Below are 20,121 nucleotides of genomic sequence, written 5' to 3'. Positions count from 1 at the left end.
TCCTCAGAAGGAAGGTTGGGCAATCCTACTTCCGTAGTGATACTGCCTCGGAAACCCAAGGAGGGGTCGCTATGAGTTGGGGCCAACTTGACGGCACACAACAACAACAACAACATGAATTTGTTGCTGTCATCTTGGTATGTGTTTTTTTGTGGTGTTACTGATTTCTTTGTTCCATATAATCTTCTGTGCTGAGCTCATTTTGTTCATGAATTATGCTATCACTTCCTTCATTACTATTGTTTTTATATTTGCTAAATATTTGTGCTTTGTCCTCTTTTTTATTGTGATGTGAAAGTTTATCATTTTTCTTTGAGGTTTTCTTATGATTTATAATTTTCTTCTCAAGTTTAGAACAGTCTGTTCAATCTTGCAATTGTCTTGACTTCCTCACCACTTAGAAGTTCTGTAACTACACTATTTTTTCCCTCTTTTTGGTTTGTACTTGTTCTCATTTGCCAATTGAAGTGTGTTTGGTTCCCTGTTTGGAATCTTGTAGGCTCATTTACGTTGGATACTTCTATAATTGAGTTGGTTTCTGGATTATGTCATCATGTGTGTCAATGGTTTGTTGTTGTATGCTATTGTTGGTTCTCTGTCTAAATGACTCCTGTTAGCATCTCTTGTAAGCTTGACCTGGTTTTAGAAAATTCGCTTAATTTCTGCTTATGTGAAAATGTCCTAATTTCCCCCTCATATTTGAGGGACAGTTTTGCCAGTTTTATAATTCTTGGTTGAATTTTTTTTTTTTTTTCCTTCAGAGTTTTATATATACCATCCTATTGCCTTCTCATCTGCATGGTTTCTGCCAAGAAATCAGAGCTTAGTCTACTGGTTGCCCTTTATAGGTGACTTTTTGTTTTTCTCATGCTGCTTTCAGGATTCTTTCTTTGTCTTTTGTTTTGGTGAATTTGATGATGATATGTCTTGGTGATTTTCTTTTGGGGTCTATCCTGTCTGGGGTTCATTGGACTTCTTGAATGGATATATTCTCATCTTTCATCATACCAGGGAAGTTCTCCTCCAACAAATCTTTGACCAATTTCTCTATGGTTTTGTCTCTTCCTGTTCTGGAATTCTGATGACACATAAGTTATTCCTTTTGATGGTATCCCACATGAACCTTAGGCTTTCTTCATTTTGTCTTGATTGATCCCTTTCCAAAGAAGCATTGAGGTATTTGTCTTCAATCTCATTAATTCTGTCTTCCATTGATTTAGTTCTACGCCTTTGCCCATTCTAATGTATTATCTATTTCTGAAATATTGGTATTAATCTTCTGGATTTCTGTCTGTAGATTTTTTGTCATTTCTAATTTTTCATTTATTTTGTCATTTTGTTCTTGTATTTTCTTCTGAAATTGTTCTAGGGTTTTCTCTGTTTTCCTCAGTTTTGACAGTGGCTTCCTTGAACTGTCTCTCAATCTGTTGAAGGTACCAAAATACAATTCTTTTGAATTCCTTATCAGGGAATTCCAATGCTGCTTCTTCCTCAGGGATATATTCTGGGTCTGTATCCTAGTCCCTTGTTTCTCCTGTTTTATCTTGCTTCTTTGTGTGGACTGTGATGATCTGTTATCTTCATGACATTGTGACATTTTTGTGTTTATATTTAATTGGTGATTGTATGTTGGAGTGATTCAACCAAGATTTTTGTTTTCTTTGGATGTATCTGAATAAATAGGGTATTGGGCTCCTGTATTCACTAGTTCACAAAACTTATGCACTCACCACCTGTCTACTTTCCAGCTGCCAGTCTCCCATATGTCCATCCTGTCTTTGGCAAGTAGAGCCTATTCTTAGGTCCCTGGAATCTGAATGAGAATGCTGTCACTTTAAATATCCAAAATGACCACTGCCTGTAAACATTCAAAATGGCTGTGCATGACTACTGCTTATAAACATTCAAAATGGCTGCACCCTCCAAAAAGCTAAAAGTCCACAGCTCAATTTGTCTCTTTCTTTGCTTTTTCCCTTTTTGAGTCATCAGCCATCAGTGCAGTCATCCATGGAGCCCTTGGTGAGCTGGGCCAATTTTTAGGTTAATTCTCAGGTCCTAACAGCACTTGGAAGTATTAGGTTGTCCATGCCATCAGGATAGCTGACAGTCTGCAGCTCCGTTTGTCTCTTTACTCGCTGTTTTCATTCAGGTTCTCTACTAGTTGGTGTTTAATCTACTTCTCTAGCCTTCCTTTCAAAACTTAAGGCTTCAGGATTATCTTCTGTATCTGTGTCAATTGGTTTCTCTTTTCTTTGTTGAAGAGCATGCATGTAGCTTGTCTGACTATTCTGCCATCTTTCTATCACTCATTTTAATGGAAAATTTTTGGTTTTCCTTCTCTAAAAAGTTTTTGCCTTATATAGGTTTTGGCTTTGACAGGTTTTACTGTGCAGAGGGGCATGAGCATTCAATTATTAATGCCATCTGCAACATTTTATCTACCACTTACCTATCAATTTGTCATACTGTGATAGTATTGTGTTACTGTGATGCTGGAAGCTATGCCACCATGATTTTAAATACCAGCAAGATCACTCATGGTGGATAGGTTTCAGTTGAGCTTCCAGAGTAAGACAGACTAGGAAGAAAAGACTGTTGATCTACTTCTGAAAATTAGCCAATGAAAACCTGTGGATCACAACAGAATATTGTCCTGTTAGTTCTGGAAGGTGAACCTTCTAGGTTAAAAGGCACTCAGTGCATTCAGACATGCCAGCAATCAAGAAGATGGTTCAGAAAAAGGCTTTTTTTTTTTTTTTAACATGGAGTAACTGTGAGTCAGAGGTGACTTGATGACAGGTAGCAATAATAACATTTTATATAGGTTCATCCTCTTGAGTTAGGAATTTGCTGTGTTGGGTTGATTCTATGAGAAGCTATTAATATACAAGGTGGCTACAGATGAGCTGTCACCTCCTCAAGCTGCATTCTCTGCAAGCAATGACCATATGAGGGCAGCCATGTGTGAGCAGGCCTTGTGCAGACACAAATTCACATCATTGACAAGAAGCAATATTTTTATGTGCTGAATAGGTGACATTGAACATTTTCTTCCATTGGAAAATAATTTCACTGTGCAGCAGATCTCAGTAAGTGGGGTCATGTTATTGTAGTTCTAAAAAGAGCTTTGACTATTTTATTAATCATGGAACTGACTAGTAGAATCTGCAGAAAGAAAATAACCTGTTCCCTCCCCTTCCACCATATCTAGGTAGGCAGTACCCAAAAAACCAAACCCATTGCTCTTCAGTTGATTCCAACTTACAGCGACCCTATAGGGCAGAGTAGAACTGTCCCATAAGGTTTCCAAGTCTTTAAATCTTTTTGGAAGCTGATGGACACATTCTTCTCCAATGGAGTGGTTGGTGAGTTCAAACTGCTGACCTTTTGGTTAGCAGCTGAACACTTAACTATTGTGCCACCAGGGTTCCTTAGTAAGCAGTAGATATAATAATGCCTTTTGGACATTAGAAGTGAAAAAGGGATTTTATCTTTCAGGCTGGAAACTCTTACTTCTTTCTAGTGTGAAACAAGCAGACTCATGTCTTTGGAGTTCTGCCATATATGAATTTCTGGAATAAAAGGAGTTCTCAAAAATTTTTGTCGGCTGTCATTTCTAAGGCAAAGTAACAAAGCCATAGTGCCAGGAGATGCCTAAAATATCTGCGTGTAATTATGGTGCTAGATGCTTCTTCATCACCAGCTTGAAAGAATATCCTGTTTAAGAGTTGGATCTAATATTAAGTACTATTTGGGTGGATAATGAGACTAAGTGAAATCAAGGGGTTTTATTTGACATGGTTCTGTGACATACACAGTGCAACTTGCTTTTATATAGTGAAATGCAATCAAAATGTCAACATGAAACAATTATGTTGGGTGATGAGACTATCAGACAACTTGTTTTACAAAAAAGTTTACCTTTAAAGTTTCTTTAAACACTAGTCATTCATGTTGTTGTTGTTATGTGCCATCGAGTCAGACCCGACTCATAGCGACCCCTCCTTGGGTTTCCAAGGCAGTATCACTACGGAAGTAGATCGCCCCATCTTCCTTCCGAGGAGTGGCTGGTGGGTTTGAACCGCCAGCCTTCTGGTTAGCAGTCAAGTGCCTTAGCCATTATGCTACCAGAGCTCCCCAAAATTAGTTGGATCATCACCTTTTTTTTTTTTTTTTTACCTACAACCTTGTATGGAGCTCTGGTGGTGTAGTGCCTAAGGAATTTGACTGCTAACCAGAAAGTTGGTGGTTCAAACTCACCAGCCATCACTCCTTGGAAGGAAGACTAGACAATCCACTTTCATAAAGATTTACCACCTCAGAAACCCAAAGGAGGTTGCTGTGAGTTGGAATCACGATGGCAGTGAGTTTGGTTTGGGTTTTTTTACATACTTGTTAGGGAGTTCTGGTGCACTGTGGTCAAGGCATTGGGCTGCTAATTTTATTGTTCCTGCACTTACTTCTTGTAAGTGTTGTTTTGCTCTAGTATTGAGAGCTCTTTACCCTGTGTGTTCATTTCACCTAAAGCCCTACAGAGCTGAGGCTTATGTTTTTGCCATTTTTTTGTGTGATGGAGAATTCAAGGATCTGTGATTTGTGAATAACAATGCATTCCTAGAGAAGTTAGCCTGGGGAGCAGGAGTGTTGCAGAGGCAGCCTTCTGTATGAACCCCTAACAAAGTTCAGTGGTTTGAACCCACCAGCTGTTCTGCAGGAGAAAGATGAGGCAGTCTGCATCTGTAAAGTTTTATAGTCTTGGAAACCCTATGGGGATCACTGTGAATTGGAATGGACTCAATGGCAGTGGGTTTGGTTTGGCTTTTTTCTACAACTTTGTTACACGTAATACTGATTGCATTAAGTGAAGGACCACTCTGTGGAGTGCCATGATGCGTGCAGCACTTAACTGCCATACAGGTAGAAGGCAGCAGAGAATTGTGGTAGATTTTTTTCTACTTCTGTAATGAAAGTGCCTCAGAAATCCAAGGAGGGGTCTCTATGAGTCGGGACTGACTCATTGGCAGTGAGTTTGGTTTTTTTGGTTTACTCTGTATTCTACACCAATAACCAATCCTCCTCTAGGGGGCAGCAGAACATCAAATAAGGTTGTGCCCAGTGTCAGACTTTTCTGGCTCTTAGAAGGCACTGCCCCTCTGGGGTCTTTGGTGCAGCCTCACAGAAAACACCATCTTTCTCCCCTTTGCCTAGCAAAACATCCATTAGGCTTTGCCATGATGGGACCTTTGCCATTAAGCCTTTTTGACCTCACTCATACCCTTCTCCTCTATACTGTTAAAGCCCTCCTGGTCTATTTGGTACCATATCATGTAGCTTAATTGAGGGGATTTGTTTGGTATTGTTTCACAACCAGGTATACTTGTTCTTACAGCAGGAGCAATGTCATGTGTCTCTGATTTCCCGTAATGTTAAGAGTGGCCTAGAATCCTAAATAAATGTTTGACAGCAGATTGAGAAACACTTTATCATACCTTTGATACATATTTGCTAATACAATTGCCAAGGTCTTCTTTTTGCACAGGAGAAAGTGTTTTAAAAATTTTGTTTTCTCTATTTGTTTTTGAAATGATTACAGTATTACATGCTCTAGTGTAAAGTAATTGTTTAATACAGGGGTGAAAGATCACTTTGAAAATAAACCCAGTGGTGTAATGGAAAACATTAACATTGGTGCAGAGAGATGTGTTTACATCCCAGCTCTTCCTCTCCCAGCTGTGTATCTTGGACAAGTTAACTTCTCATCCTCAATCTTCTCATCCATAAAATGAGACTATTTAGGATGATCAGATAATTTATCATCCAATTGAACACATTGAAGTGAAGAGAAAATAATTTTAAAATAAATAGTTAAAGTAATTTTTTAAAATATTTACAATTATATCATCTTTTGAAATATTGATTCGTTGAATAAGTTGTTTTCTGTTTTTTGCCTATAAAGTTGTTCTAGTAAAAACAAACTAAGGCTCCCTGGTGGATGGTTAAGTGTTCAGCTGCTAACAGAAGGTTTGGTGGGTTCAAATCCCCCAACAGCTCCATGAGTGAAAGGTGCAACAATCTGCTGCTATAAAACCAAAACCCAAAACCAAACCCACTGCCGTGGAATTGAATCTGACTCATAGCAGCCCCCATTAGGTTTCTGAGACGTAAATCTTAACAGAAGTAGATCACCCCATCTTCTTTCCATGGAGCAGCTGATGGCTTTGAACCACTGACCTTTTGGTTAGCAGCCAAGTGCCTTAAGCACTATGCCACAGAGCTCCTTTCTCCTATGGGGCAGTTGTACTTTGTCCTATAGGGGCCACTATGAGTTGGAATAGACCTGATGGCAATGGGTTTTGTCAAAAACTATTTTCAAATAAAATTTCTCCCAAAAAGTTAAAATAACGTGTAAGCAGGAAAAATGCTAAACTAGCTGGCATGCTGGGATAGCAAGTGAAAACCAGTTGTAAACCACACAATGCTTCAAAGAATCAAAACAGATGTAAAGAGTCTAGTGCTGTGCCTGGAACACACTGGGTATTCAGCATATGATTTCCTTTTCTTTCCTGGGTGAGTTGGCCAAAGAGGCACTGGCCAACAGTAACAGCAACTAGTTGCCGTTGGGTCGATCACCACTCACAGTGAGTCCATGTGTGTCAGAGTAGAACTGTGCTCCACAGCATTTTCAGTGGCTGAATTTTTTGTATTAGTTTGTCAGGATTCTCTTCTGAGGCACCTTTGGGTGGATTCCAACCTGCAAACCTTTCAGTTCGTAGCTGATCACTTAACCATTTGTGCCACCCAGGGACTCCTAACAATAAGCATCTAGCTTTAAATGCCTGTTGAAGAGTATATTTCTAACTCTTAATGTCCTGACAACCCAAGATGTGAGTTTTGTCCAACTCTTTTGGGAAAATACCGATGAAAGGACATGCCCTGCCTGTATGTATTCAGGCAGCCATCTCAGAGTAGAGAACATACTGATGGATCACTGCCTTGTGAGCACAGAGCTCTTCCCTTTGCTTGTGAATTCACAGCTGCTTCTGGGCAGCTTGCCTGGAAAGTGAGGGAACCAGCCTCAGTACTTCTTCTGCACCCCACTATTGCAGGTTAAAGGGTATGCTTTCAGAAAATATGCTTAAATAAAGAGTTTTACGTGAACTCAATGGTTTGCACTTTATAGTACACACCTGTCTTGAAAGTTGCCATCCACATGTAGCCAGGAGCTTACTTGTCATTCTGTGATTAGACTTCCAGGTTAGGTGCAACCCTTTCAGAAGCTCTAAATTTATTGTTCCTGCACTTACTTCTTGTAAGTGTTGTTTTGCTCTAGTATTGAGAGCTCTTTACCCTGTGTGTTCATTTCACCTAAAGCCCTACAGAGCTGAGGCTTATGTTTTTCCCATTTCTTTGTGTGATGAAGAATTCAAGGAATTCAAGGATCTGTGATTTGTGAATAACAATGCATCCCCAGAGAAGTAAGCCTGAGAGCAGGAGTGTTGCAGAGGCAGCCTTCTGTATGACCCCCTAACAGCTTCTTCTTTCTCCAGGTATGTGTACATTCCAGTGGGCGGGTCCCAGCATGGCCTGCTGGGGACCCTTTTTTCCACCGCGATGACATTTGCATTTGTGAGCTACTGGCATGGAGGGCATGACTACCTCTGCTGCTGGGCTGCACTCAACTGGCTGGGAGTCACTGTGGAGAATGGAGTCCGGAGACTGGTAGAGACCCCTTGCATCCGGGACAGCTTGGTAAGCAGGGTCCTGCTCATGTGGTGGGAGAGAGCTGAGCTGGCAGGTAGGTTTGGAAAGGGTCATTAGATTTACCCCAGCATAGGGCATTCCTGCTGGATTGGCATGTGAGCCCATGTGAACAGAGTAAGTAAACTAGAAAAGAGGCTTCATTCATTCATTCATTCATTGTTTTTTAAACAGATATTTTAACTAGAAAAGCAAGACATGTTTATTATATTACAATTAGGAAATGCAGACAAGAAAGAGAGGAAAGAAAAATACCTCAACAGAAATAACTGTTAACATTCCTTCTTTAACATGTTTACTATCTATATATACATAAACCTAAGGAGCCCTGGTGGTGTAGTGATTAAAGCATTTGGCTGCTAACCGAAAGGTCACTGGTTCAACCTACCAGCCATTCTGTGGGAGAAAGATGTGACAGTCTCCTTCGGTGAAGATTTACAGCCTTGGAAACCATATGGGGCAGTTCTGCTCTGTCATACAAAGTTACTATGAGTCAGAATCAACTCAACAGCAATAGGATATTTTGTTTTGTTTTTAATAGATATACAATACATGTATAGTGTATATATGTGTGTGTGTGCATATGTGCATGTGTATGCATTCATTTGCACAAATGTTATTACTCCAGAGATATGGTTGTATTGGGACCATGTTAGTGAACTCATTTCTAGAAACTCTTTTTAATGGCTATATAACATTTTATTTTATGCCATATTAATTTCTTGTTATTTGCTGTCAAATTTTCTGCAACTCACAGCAACCTTTTTGTTTCAGACTATCTTCATGATCATGGGTATGCTTAAGTCTATTGTTTCCACTACTGTATCAATCCATCTCATTGAGTGTTTTCCTCTTTTTTACTGACCTTCTAGCAACCATGATGTCCTTTTCTAAGAATTGTTTTTTCCTGATAATGTGCCCAAAGTGAGCCAAAGTCTTGCCATCCTTACTCTTGAGGAGCATTCTTTATTTTCTAAGACTGATTTGTTTGTTCTTCTGGCAGAATACAGTATATTCAGTATTTTTTGCCAACATCACAGATGGAACACATCAATTGTTCTGCTTTCTTTTCCCGAGTCCAACTTTCACATGTATATGAGGTGTGAGTTGAAAAGACTGTTGCTTGGATTAGGTGTAGGAGCTCTAGTAGTGTAGTGCCTAAGGCACTACTGCTAACGAGAAGACTGGAGGTTCAAACCCAGCAGCCACTCCTCGGAAGGAAGATGAGGCAATCTACTTCTGTAGAGATACCACCTCAGAAACCCAAGGAGGGGTCACTATGAGTCAGAATTGACTTGATGGCGGTGAGTTTTTGAGTGAGGTGGGTCAGGTGCAACTTAATCATCAAAGTGACTTCTCTACTTCTTAAATCATTAAAGAGATCTTTCTTAGCTGATTTGCCCAATGTAACATGTCATTTGATTTCTTCTCTGCTGCTTCCATGGGCATTGATTATTGATCCAGGTTGAATGAAATCATTGACAACTTCAATTTCTTCATTTACTATAATGTCATTTATTGGTCCAGCTGTGAGAGTTTTTGTTTTTTTCACTTTCAGGTGCAATCCATACTGAAGGTTGTATTCTTTGACCTTCATCAGTAAGTGGTTCAAGTTATCTTCATTTTTGACCATCAAGGTTGTGTCATTTGCATATTGAAGTTTGTTAATGAATCTTCCTTCCATCCTGATGCTGAAGAGGGATACTCTTCATGTAGTCCATCTTCTCAGATCAGTTGCATGTTGCTATGATGCTGGAAGCTATGCATTGGTGTTTCAAATACCAGCAGAGTATTAATGGACAGTTTTCAGCAGAGCTTAGGAAGAAAGACCTGGCAGTCTACTTAGAAAATCAGCCAATGGAAATCTTTTGGATAGCAAAAGAACATTATTTCACTAGTCTTCTAGTATTAATAATCTTGTTTTTTCCTTTTTTTTTTTTTTTTTACAACTACCAATAGTATTGGGATAAATATCTAATAAGAATGAATTCTCTCTCTCTTTTTAAACTTTTTATTTTGATTTGGTGGAAGGTTTACAGAGAAAATTGAGGACTTCTGATGGTATAGTTCTTAAGGCATTTGGCTACTAACCAAAGGTCAGTGGTTTGAACACACCAGCAGCTCCATGGAAGAAAGATGAGGCAGCCTGCTTCTATAAAGATTTACAGCCTTAGAAACCCAGTAGAGGTCGCTGAGTTTGAAGTGACCCAGTGGCAGTGAGTTTGATTCTGTTTTTTGGTTACAGAGAAAACTTTTCCATTGAACAGTTCATTCATATTTTGCTTCATGCCATTGATTACGATCCCTGCAATGTAACATCTCTCATCCTACTTCATCCCCATGTTCCTGTTTTCATTCCTCCTTCCTTCTTGCTTTCTGAACATTATCCTTGGGCAAATACTGCCCTTTTGATCTCGTATGGTTGATCAAAACCATATACCTCCCTGGTGTTATTGTTCACGTTATAGACCCATTTTTTTTTTTTAGCTGAAAGTTGAGTCATGAAGGTGAGTTCAGTTCCAGACCTGAGAGGTGACTAAAGGCCATAGTTTCAGAGGATCCACTGTTTTCCATCTGAACAGTGAGCCCAGTCTTTTTTTTTTTTTTTTTATGACTTTGAGTTTTGTTGCACATTTTTCTCCTACTCTGTACAGGACCTTCTATTATGATCCCTTTCAGAGAAGTTGGGTTGGTAGTGGGTAGCTGGGCACCATCTAGTTCTTGTGTCAGGGTCATGGAAACTGGGGTTTACATGGTCCATTAGTCCTTTGGACTAATTGTTTCCTTGCCTCTTTAATTTCCTTCACTCTTCTTTGCTCTAGACAGGAAGAGACCAATAATTGCACCTTAGATGGCTGTTCACAAGATTTAGGACTCTACCCTATAGGGGATGAATTCTTGTAAGTAAAATTACTAGGTTTAAGGTTATTCCTATTTCTAAAGCTTACCATATACACTATGTAACTGCCCTTTAGACAAAATATGCCAATTTATATTCCCAAAAACAGTGAATGGGAAGCTGTCACCAATACTGAATAGTATTGGTATTTTTCATCTTTGCTAATTTGATAGGTACTGTATATGGTGGTATATAAGACAGCTCTGGTGATGTAGTACCTAAGGCATTTGACTGCTAACCAGAAGGCTGATGGTTGAAACCCACAAGCCACTCCTTGCAAAGAAGATTGGGCAATCTACTTCCATAGAGATACCACATCAGAAACCCAAGGAGGCTTCACTATGAGTCAAATTGACTCAATGGCAGTGAGTTTGTTTTTGTTTTTTTTTTTAAAAAAAGATCTAAGACATTCCAACTCTGTAGGAAAATGATTTGAAAAATTAATTAGGCACTTTTCTTATAACATATTTTAAATGACTTTAAAGTATGTTTGTATGGGCAAGCATTTTATCATGCAAATATGGTACATGATATACTAGACACTTTTAGAAAATCATCAGTTGTAAATATACAGCAGTATTCTGCTAACCCTGAAAAAAGTATCTTAAAAACAAAAATACACTGATGTAAGTGTTGTTGGCAGACTAAGAAGATATACTGTCCAGACCCTGTACAACAAAGACCTGAGAAACCAAGTGAAACAGATATGGATGACTGTCCTGGAGCCTAGAGCTTCAAAAGAAAGGATAAAAGAAGTAGATCAAATACCAATTAGAGGAAGAGACTGAACAAAAACAGTGAACAAGGAGGAATATGGAGTGGTGAACTGCCAAGGGTCTAGCACATTGTGGCCATTTTGAATTACTACAAGCAGCATTCCGATCATAGCAGGAACCAGATAACCAGCTCCACTCACCCAGGACTGCACTGGTGATTGCATCGGTGATTGGTGCACAAGCTCCTGATGACGAGAGATGCCGCACCAACCCCCACCCACCTACAGCTGGCCAAACACCCCTCCACTGCCAGTGCTTTGCCACTTTTTTTTCCTTTTTCTTTCTTCTTAGTTATGGCCTTTTCCCCAACCCCCTTCTTCTTCTTTTTTTTTTTTTTCTTTCTCTTCCCCTTTTTTTTTTTTTTTCTTTCTCTTCCCCCTTTTCTTTTTTGATTTCACTTAGTGGGTGCCTCACTCTGCTGCCTCCTTGGTCAGCAGTGACTGCTTCTGCACCCCTGCTGTTGATGGTGTGTGCTCCTGTGGTGCAAACACCATGTTCCTGGCACAGCCATGTTTGGTGATTAGCACTTGCACTAATACTGTGCTGCTTTTTTTTTCTTTCTTTTTTCTCTATTTCCTTTTTCATTTTCTCTTTCAATACTTCCTCTCCCCCTTGTTTGTTTGTTTGTTTCTTTCCTTCCTCTTTACCCCCTCCCTCCCACTTTTCAGTGATCCTGCAGTGGGCAACCCACCGCCATCCCCTACTGCCTCAGCAGCCAGCAGCCAGCAGCGCTTGCTCTCACCCCTCCACAGTAGATGATGCGTTCTCCCATGGAGCAAGTGCCGCATTTCTGCTAAAGCTGTGTTTGGTAACTAGCCCTTGCACCAGTACTGGCCACTTTTTCTTTCTTTCTCTCTTTCTACATAATTCCCCTCTCCCCCACCCCTTGTTTTTTCTTTTCCTCTTCTTTCTGTTTTTTTGTTAACCTACCCACCACCTCTGTTGTCAATTGTGCCCATCCTCACCCCTCTACAGTTGGCAGGGCATGCTCCCCGGAGTGAGTGTCATGTTTCCACTGCAGCCATATTTGGTAGCTAGTGCTTGCTGTCAGTCTTGTGCCAGTTTTTTTTTTTTTTTTCTTTCTATTGTTGTCAAGTTGATTCAACTCATAGTAACCCTCCTTGGGTTTCTGAGGCAGTATCTGTATGGAAGTAGATTTCCCAATCTTCTTCCGAGAAGTGGCTGGTGGGTTTGAATGACCAGCCTTCTGGTTAGCAGTCAAATGCCTTAGGTACTACGCTACCACAGCTCCCAGTCAGTTCTTCCCTCTTCCTCTCCCCTTTTTTTTCTCTTATTCTCCACCCTCCCCCTTTGTTTTGATCCTGCAGAGTGGGCAGCCCACACCCTGCTGCCTCCACATCCAGCACTATGCACCCCAGCCATCAGCAGTTAGCAGAGTGTGCTCCTGCAGAGAAAGCAGTGCATTTCCACTGTAGTCATCTTTGGTTGTGCAGCTAGTACTTGTGCCAGTATTGTGACTCTTTTTTCTCTATTTTCTTTTTCTTCGTAGTTCTTCCCTCTTTTTCCTCCCCTTTGTTTCTTTCTTATTTTACTTCCTCCTCTCCCTGCACTCACCTCCCATTTTTCCTGCCCCACTCCTACCTCTGTGGTCAGCAACCTGACCTTGCTCCTCTGCAGTCAGCAGTGCATGCGCAAGCGCCACATTTGCAATGTAGCCATGTTTGGCAGCTAGTGCTTGTACCACTACTATGCCACTTTTTTTTTTTTATCTTCCTTCTTTTTAGTTCTGTCCTCATCTACTTTATTTTCTTTTTGAAAATTCCTGTTCCCTCCTCTTTTTTTTTGTTTTTTCCCTAAATCCCAAGGAGTGGGCACTACACCCCTGCCATGTCTACGATGCCCCACAGTCAGCAGTGCCCCTTCTTTCTGCTCTTCAGTCAGGAGGGCATACTCCCCTGGAGTGAGTGCTTTGTTTTCACTACAGCCGTGTTTGGTGGTGAGCACTTGCATCGGTACTGTGCCAAGTTTTGTTTTTTTTCTTTCTTCATAGTTCTTCCCTCTTCCTCCCACTTGTTTTCTCTTTTATTATCTTCTATTTTTATTCCTCTTCATCCTCCTCACCTTTTTTTTTTTTCATCCTTCAAAGTGGTCACCTCACACCCTGCTGCTTCCATATCTAGCAGTGTCATTCCCCACCTCTCCACACAGTGAAGGGTGCTCCTACAGAGAAAGTATTGAGTTTCCATACCTGCAGTATTTGGCAGCTAGTACTTGTGCCAGTACTGCAATGCTTTTTATGTTTTTCCTTGTGTTCTTTTTCATTCATAGTATTTGTTGTTGTTCATAGTATTTCCCCCACCACCACCTTTTTTTTCTTTCCTCTTCACCCTTCCTTTTCTTCTTTTCTCCCCTCAATAATTCCCTAAGAGTGATGTTGGACCCTGTGGTACTTAAGGTTATGTGTCAACTTGGTTGGGCCTGGTTTTGAGTGGCTGGGCAGCTGGCTGTAGTTATTCCTCTTGATGAGCTTGGTAATCACCTCCATGGTGGACTCTACTTGAACAGCTGAATAGCTGCTTTAGGGATGTGGTCTGCTTCCAGTACAAAAGGAGAAGCTTTGAAAAAGGTCTCTACAGCTTTTTGGCACACTTGGGCCCTGCGTGTAGCTAAGTCTTCATCCAGAAGCCTGCCATGTTTCCTGCTGATCTTGGGACTGTCCCTGGACTTGAACTCGTGACCTGTCATGTTGTTTGGTGCTCTTGGGACTGTGCCATTTTATTTGTCACTTTGGGGTTGTTAGCCTCAGCAGCCAGCAGCTGTCTGAGTGAAGAGATGCCTTCAGCTCCAGTGGGCTGGGAACAAGAGGCAGAGCTGAAGCCCAAGGTTGAGGGGCTTTCACTGAGCCCCTAGAGCTGGCACTTAGAACTCAAACTTCTGGCCTCCTAATCTGTAAGAGAATAAATCCCTGTTTGTTCAAGTCAACTGTTTGTGGTTTTTCTGTTAGGGCAATGAAATGAAGTAACCAAAACAGACCCCATCAAGAGGAATAACTTACGTAGGATCAGAATTCCAGAACAGGAAGACAAATACACAGAAAAGCACAGAGGAAATTGTTGAAGATTTGTTGAAAGGAAACATCCCAAATATCGTGAAAGACTAGAAGATACGTGTTCAAGAACCTCAATGAACCACAAATAGGATAGACCCAAAAAGAAAGTCTTCAAGACATTCATAGTCAAACTTTCCATAACCACACACACACAAAAAGAATGCTGAAAGCAGCTTGGAAAAAATGAAAATTACCTACAAAGCAGAACTAGTAAGACTAAGTTCTCTATTTCCTTCTGTTCCTCAAGGCCATGGTATTGATCACTCACATTTGGTACATTGCCCTTCCCTTCACCCAAATCAATACTTGTCTCTACATGTGAGGTACAGACAACAAAGGTGAACCCTTTTGCATATACAGTACTGCATTTTCAGTGATGACAAGAATTGATCGATAGGTAGATAGGCTGAATGATCAGGTATGTCTAAACAGGGGATAGTGTGCCCATGACCATGTATAGGGTTGGCAGACGATGTTTCTACAAGTGTATTTGTATGAGCTGCAAGAATGTCCAGTTGTATAGTAGAGCTGACAAGGGACAATGTTGTAGTCACTTCTTGGCCATATCCAGCTATCCAGAGAGAGTGAGTAGTTGGATCTGTCAGATCAGGACCATGGTAGCAGGGGACATCAAGTTCAATTGGCATAACATACTACACAAAAACACTGTTCTACATCTGACTTTGGTGAGTAGCACTGGGATTATAAAAGCTTGCAAGTGGCCATCTAAATGCAACAATGCATCTCTCCTCATCCAGGGCAAAGAAGAATGAAGAAAAACAAAGACACATGGAAACAGTTAGTCCAAGTCCACACCATGCAGTCCTCAGCCTATATGACCATGAGACCAGAAAAACCCAGTTCCCTCTGTCAACCGCTTAGAGGGAATTTGTGGGGAAGATCCTGGATAGAACAGGAGAACAATGTGGGGAAAAAACCTCACGATCAAAAAATAAAGGGCCAGGTTTGCTAGTCTGAGAGAGCCTGGTAAGACCTCTGAGACTATGGCCTATAGCCACCCTTCAGGTCTGGAATTGAACCCACTTCTGTGGCTTCTAGCCAAACAATAGACAAGCATGTGGGGTGAACACTAGCATGAGGTAGATATACTACTTGGAGCAATCAATCATGGGAGAACAGAAGGGCAGTGTTTGCACAGGGAGACATCTTGGTGGTGGGTGGGGTGGTAGTGCATGGGAGGGAAGGACACAGGGAAGAGGTAACTATGGGGAGGAAGTGGGAAGAGAACTGTTCCATTGTGTTCAAATGCAGTCAATGTCATGAGACAAAATGTGTATGAACTGCTGTATGAGAAATGATTTTGCTCTGTAAATTTTCACTCAAATCATAATGAAAATTTAAAGAAAAAAACAATAAGCTCTCATTTCTTGGCAGCAACTGTGCAGGAAAGAAGGCAGTGGGATGACATATATAAAGACCTGTGGGGCAGGGGGAGGGAATGCCAACCAAGAATTATATATCCAGCAAAATTGTCCCTAGGATATAAAGATGTAATTAGGACATTTCCAGATAAGCAGAAATTAGGGGAAATTCTACAAATAAGACCAACCTACCAGGAAATGATTGAAGATTTTTACCAACTTCTGCAGTCTGAAATTGACCAAACATGCAATCAAGGTGTGTTAATTATCACTGGTGATTGGAAGCAAAAGTTGGAAACAAAGAAGAATCACCAGTGGCTGGAAAATAGGTCTTGGTGATAGAAATGGTGCTGGAGATCACATGATAGAATTTGCAAGACCAGCCACTTATTCATTGTAAATGCTTTTTTCAACAACACAAATGGTGGCTATACACATGGACTTCGCCAGATGGAGTACACAAGAATCAGATTGACTACATCTGTGGCAAGAGGCAATGTAGAAGCTCAATATCTTCAGCTAAAACAAGTCCAGCAGCTGACTGTGGAACAGACCATTAACTGCTCATATGCAAGTTCAAGTTGAAACTGAAGACAATTAAAACAACTCAAAAATATTACCTTGATTTTATCCCTCCTGAATTTAGAGACTGTCCAAAGAACAGATTTGATGCATTGAACACCACTGACCAAAAACTAGAAGAACTGTGTAATGACATCAAGAATATCGTCCATGAAGAAAGCAAAAGGTCATTAAAAAGACAGAAAGGGAAGAAGAGACCAAAGTGGATGTCAGAGGAGACTCTGAAACTTGTCCTAGAATGGAGAGTAGGTAAAGCAAATGGAAGAATTAACAGAATAAAAGACCTGAACAGAAGATTTCAAAGAGCAGCTCAAGAAGGTAAAGTCAATTACTATAATGAAATGTGCCAAGAGTTGGAGTTAGAAAACCAAAAGGGAAGAACATGCTTGGCATTTCTCAAGCTGAAAGAACTGAGGAAAAGATTTAAGCCTCAAATTGCAGTATTGAAAGCTACCATGGGCAATATGTTGAGTGATTCAGGAAACATTAAAAGAAGATGGATGGAATACACAGAGTCACTACATCAAAAACAATTGGTAGATGATCATTTATTTCATGATGTGGCATATGATCAAGAACCAATGGTACTGAAGGAAGAAGTCAAAGTTGCACTGACGGAATTGGTGAAAAACAAGGCTCCGGGAATTGATGACATACCCAGTGAGATGTTTCAACAAATGGATGCTGCACTAGAGGCACTCACTCAGCCATGCCAAGAGATTTGGAAGACAGCTGCCTGGACAAATACCTGGAAGAGATCCATATTTGTACCCATTCCAAAGAAAGGTGATCCCACAGAATGTGGAAGTTATTGAACTATATCATTGATATCACACACAAGTAAAATCTTACTGAAGATAATTCAAAAATGGTTGCAGTAGTATATTGACAGAGAACTTCCAGAATGCAAGCTGGATTCAGAAGAGGATGTGGAGCAAGGGATATCATAGCTGATGTCAGATGGCTCTTGGCTCAAAGCAAAGAATACCAGAAAGATGTTTACTTGTGTTTTATTGACTATGCAAAGGCATTCAATTGTGTGGATCTTAACAAATTATGGATAACTTTGAGAAGAATGGGAATTCCAGAAGACTTAATTGTGCTCATGAGGAACCTGTACATAGACCAGGAGGCTGCCCTTTGGATACAACAAGGGGATACTGCATGGTTTAAAATCAGGAAGGGAATGTGTCAGGGTTGTATCCTTTCACCATACTTATTCAACTTCTGTGCTGAGCAAATAATCTGGGAAGCTGGACTATATGAAGAAGAATGTGGCATCAGGATTGGAGGAAATCTTATTAATAACCTCCAATATGCAGATGACACAACTTTGCTTGCTAAAAGTGAGGATGACTTAGAGTACTTAGTATGAAAATTAAAGACCACAGTCTACAGTATGGATTACACCTCAACATAAAGAAAACAAAAATCCTCACAACTGGACCAATAAGCAGCATCACGATAGATGGAGAAAAGATTGAAACTGTCAAAGACTTCATATTACTTAATTCTACAATCAGTGCCAATGGAAGCAGCAGTGAAGACATGGAAAGGCACATTGCATTGGGCAAATCTGCTGCAAAAGACCTCTTTCAAGCACTGAAGAGCAAAGATATCTCCTTGAAGACTAGAATGAGCCTTCCCCAAGCCATGGTATGCATATGCATACCATATGCATGTAAGAGCTGGACAATGAATAAGGAAGATTGAAGAAGAGTTGATGCTTTTGAGTTATGGTGTTGGTGAAGAATGCTGGAAGTACCATGGACTGCTAAAAAGACTAACAATTCCATCCTGGAAGAAGTGCAGCCAGAATGCTTCTTGGAAGTGAGAATGGCCAGACTTCATCTCACCTACTTTGGCCATGTTGTCAAAAGGGACCATTCTCTGGAGAGGATGTCATGCTTGGTAAAAGTGGAGGGTCAATGAAAGAAGGGAAGGCCCTCAGTGAGATGGATAGACATGGTGGCTGCAGTGATGGACTCAGGTATAGCATGGATAGTGAGGCTGGCACAGCACCAGGCAGTGTTTCATTCTGTTGTACATAAGGTGCTATGAGTCAGAGACAACTTGTTATGAGTCAGAGATGACTCAACGTCACATAACAACACCAGGAAATGCTACAGGAGTCCTTCAGACAGAGAACCAAAAATGGCAGACAACAATCTGATATTAAGACACATGACAACATCACCCAGAAATCGACCATGATATAGAAGTATCAAAAATGAAATAAACCTACAAGGCTGAAAATAGGAAACCAGAGATGTCAATTTGTAAGTGATGACAACTACAAAGCAAAAAGAAGTGAATAAATTGTGTAGTTCTGGAACTTCCAAAGGGAGAGGATATCAAGATAGAATGGATTGTTTTAAACTTGGGAAGATAATAAATTAAAGGGTAATCACAAAGAAAATTAATGAACCTTCTCATCAAGATAAAAAGAAATAAAATAAAGATTCAATAAATACTAAAACAACAATAATGAAGGAAATGATAAGAAAATCTGTAAACAAAAGGAGCTCAGCACTGAAAAATATATGGGGGAAAAAACCATCGCCACAAAAAGAAAAAACAGCAAAACGAGAGCAATGAATTTGTAGTTATCAATAATTACACTGAATGTAAATGGGATGAATGCACCAGTCAAGAGACAGAGAGTAGCAGAATGGATAAGAAAACATGACCCATCAATATGCTGTCTAAAAGAAACACACCTTAGTCACAAAGAAAAAAATAAGCTTAAAAATATAGGATGTGAAAACATAGATCAAGCAAATGGCAATGAGAAAAGAGCAAGAGTAGCAATATTAATTTCTGATAAACAAGACTTTAAGGCAAAAAGCAGCAAAACATACATGTAAGAATATTATGTAATGATTAAAGTGTCAATCTAACATAAATCAAAATTTAAAATAATTGAAAATGGAAGAAAAGTCCACTGTAATAGTACTTTAATACTCTACTTTTGATGAAGAACAAAACAACTACAAAGAAATTCAACAAAGGTACAGAATATCTAAAGAATCCAATCAACAAATTTGACCTCATAGACATAATACAAAACACTCTGTGCAACAGCAGTACAATATACTTTCTTTCCTAGTACACCTGGAACAGTCCCCTTAACAGACCATGTTAGGCCACATAGCAAACGTCAATAAATTTAAAAACATTGAAATACTGCAAAGCATTTTATCAGATCAGAATGCTATAAAATTAGAAATCAACAATAGGAAGATCAAGGAAAAAAAATCAAACACATGGAAATTGAATAAACTGAATAAGATCCTCCTTAAAAACTACTGGGTAAAAAAAAAGAAATAAAACAATTCCTTGGATCAAATGAGAATGAAAACATACCAAAATCTTTGTGACAGAGTAAAAGCAGTGCTCAGAGGATAATTTATAGCAATGAACGTATACATCAAAAAAGAAGAAAGAATCAAAATCAATATCTTAACCCACTGCAGTGTAGTAAATTACTTTGTGTGGCTTTTCTACCCATAAGTCTTTGTAAACTCCAAGGTGGGATTTGCTATGAGCAACTGAGGAGCTCCTGATTGCTGAAGGTGTCCACCTGGAGTATTTCTGTTGGGAGTGGCACAAAACAATGTTCTGGGAGGTGCCCACTCTCTCTCAGGTGCTTAG

At 40.0% G+C, this 20,121-nt stretch overlaps 1 protein-coding gene across 1 annotated transcript in view; it reads left to right on the top strand.

The window, feature by feature from the left end:
* The window catches only part of HHAT (hedgehog acyltransferase), a 721,086-nt gene that overhangs the window by 515,241 nt on the left and 185,724 nt on the right, over positions 1-20,121 (top strand). Inside the window, exon 9 of the mRNA XM_007953746.1 lies at positions 7,548-7,749. Within this exon, the coding sequence (XP_007951937.1) occupies positions 7,548-7,749 (202 nt within the window). The remainder of the gene's footprint in view (positions 1-7,547; positions 7,750-20,121) is intronic.

Source organism: Orycteropus afer, unplaced genomic scaffold (assembly GCF_000298275.1).
Source record: "Orycteropus afer afer isolate SDZICR_OR568_19922 unplaced genomic scaffold, OryAfe1.0 scaffold00013, whole genome shotgun sequence".
NCBI lineage: Eukaryota > Metazoa > Chordata > Mammalia > Tubulidentata > Orycteropodidae > Orycteropus > Orycteropus afer.
The sequence above is the reverse complement of the archived record's forward strand: the minus strand, read 5'-3'. Positions and strand labels throughout refer to the sequence as shown.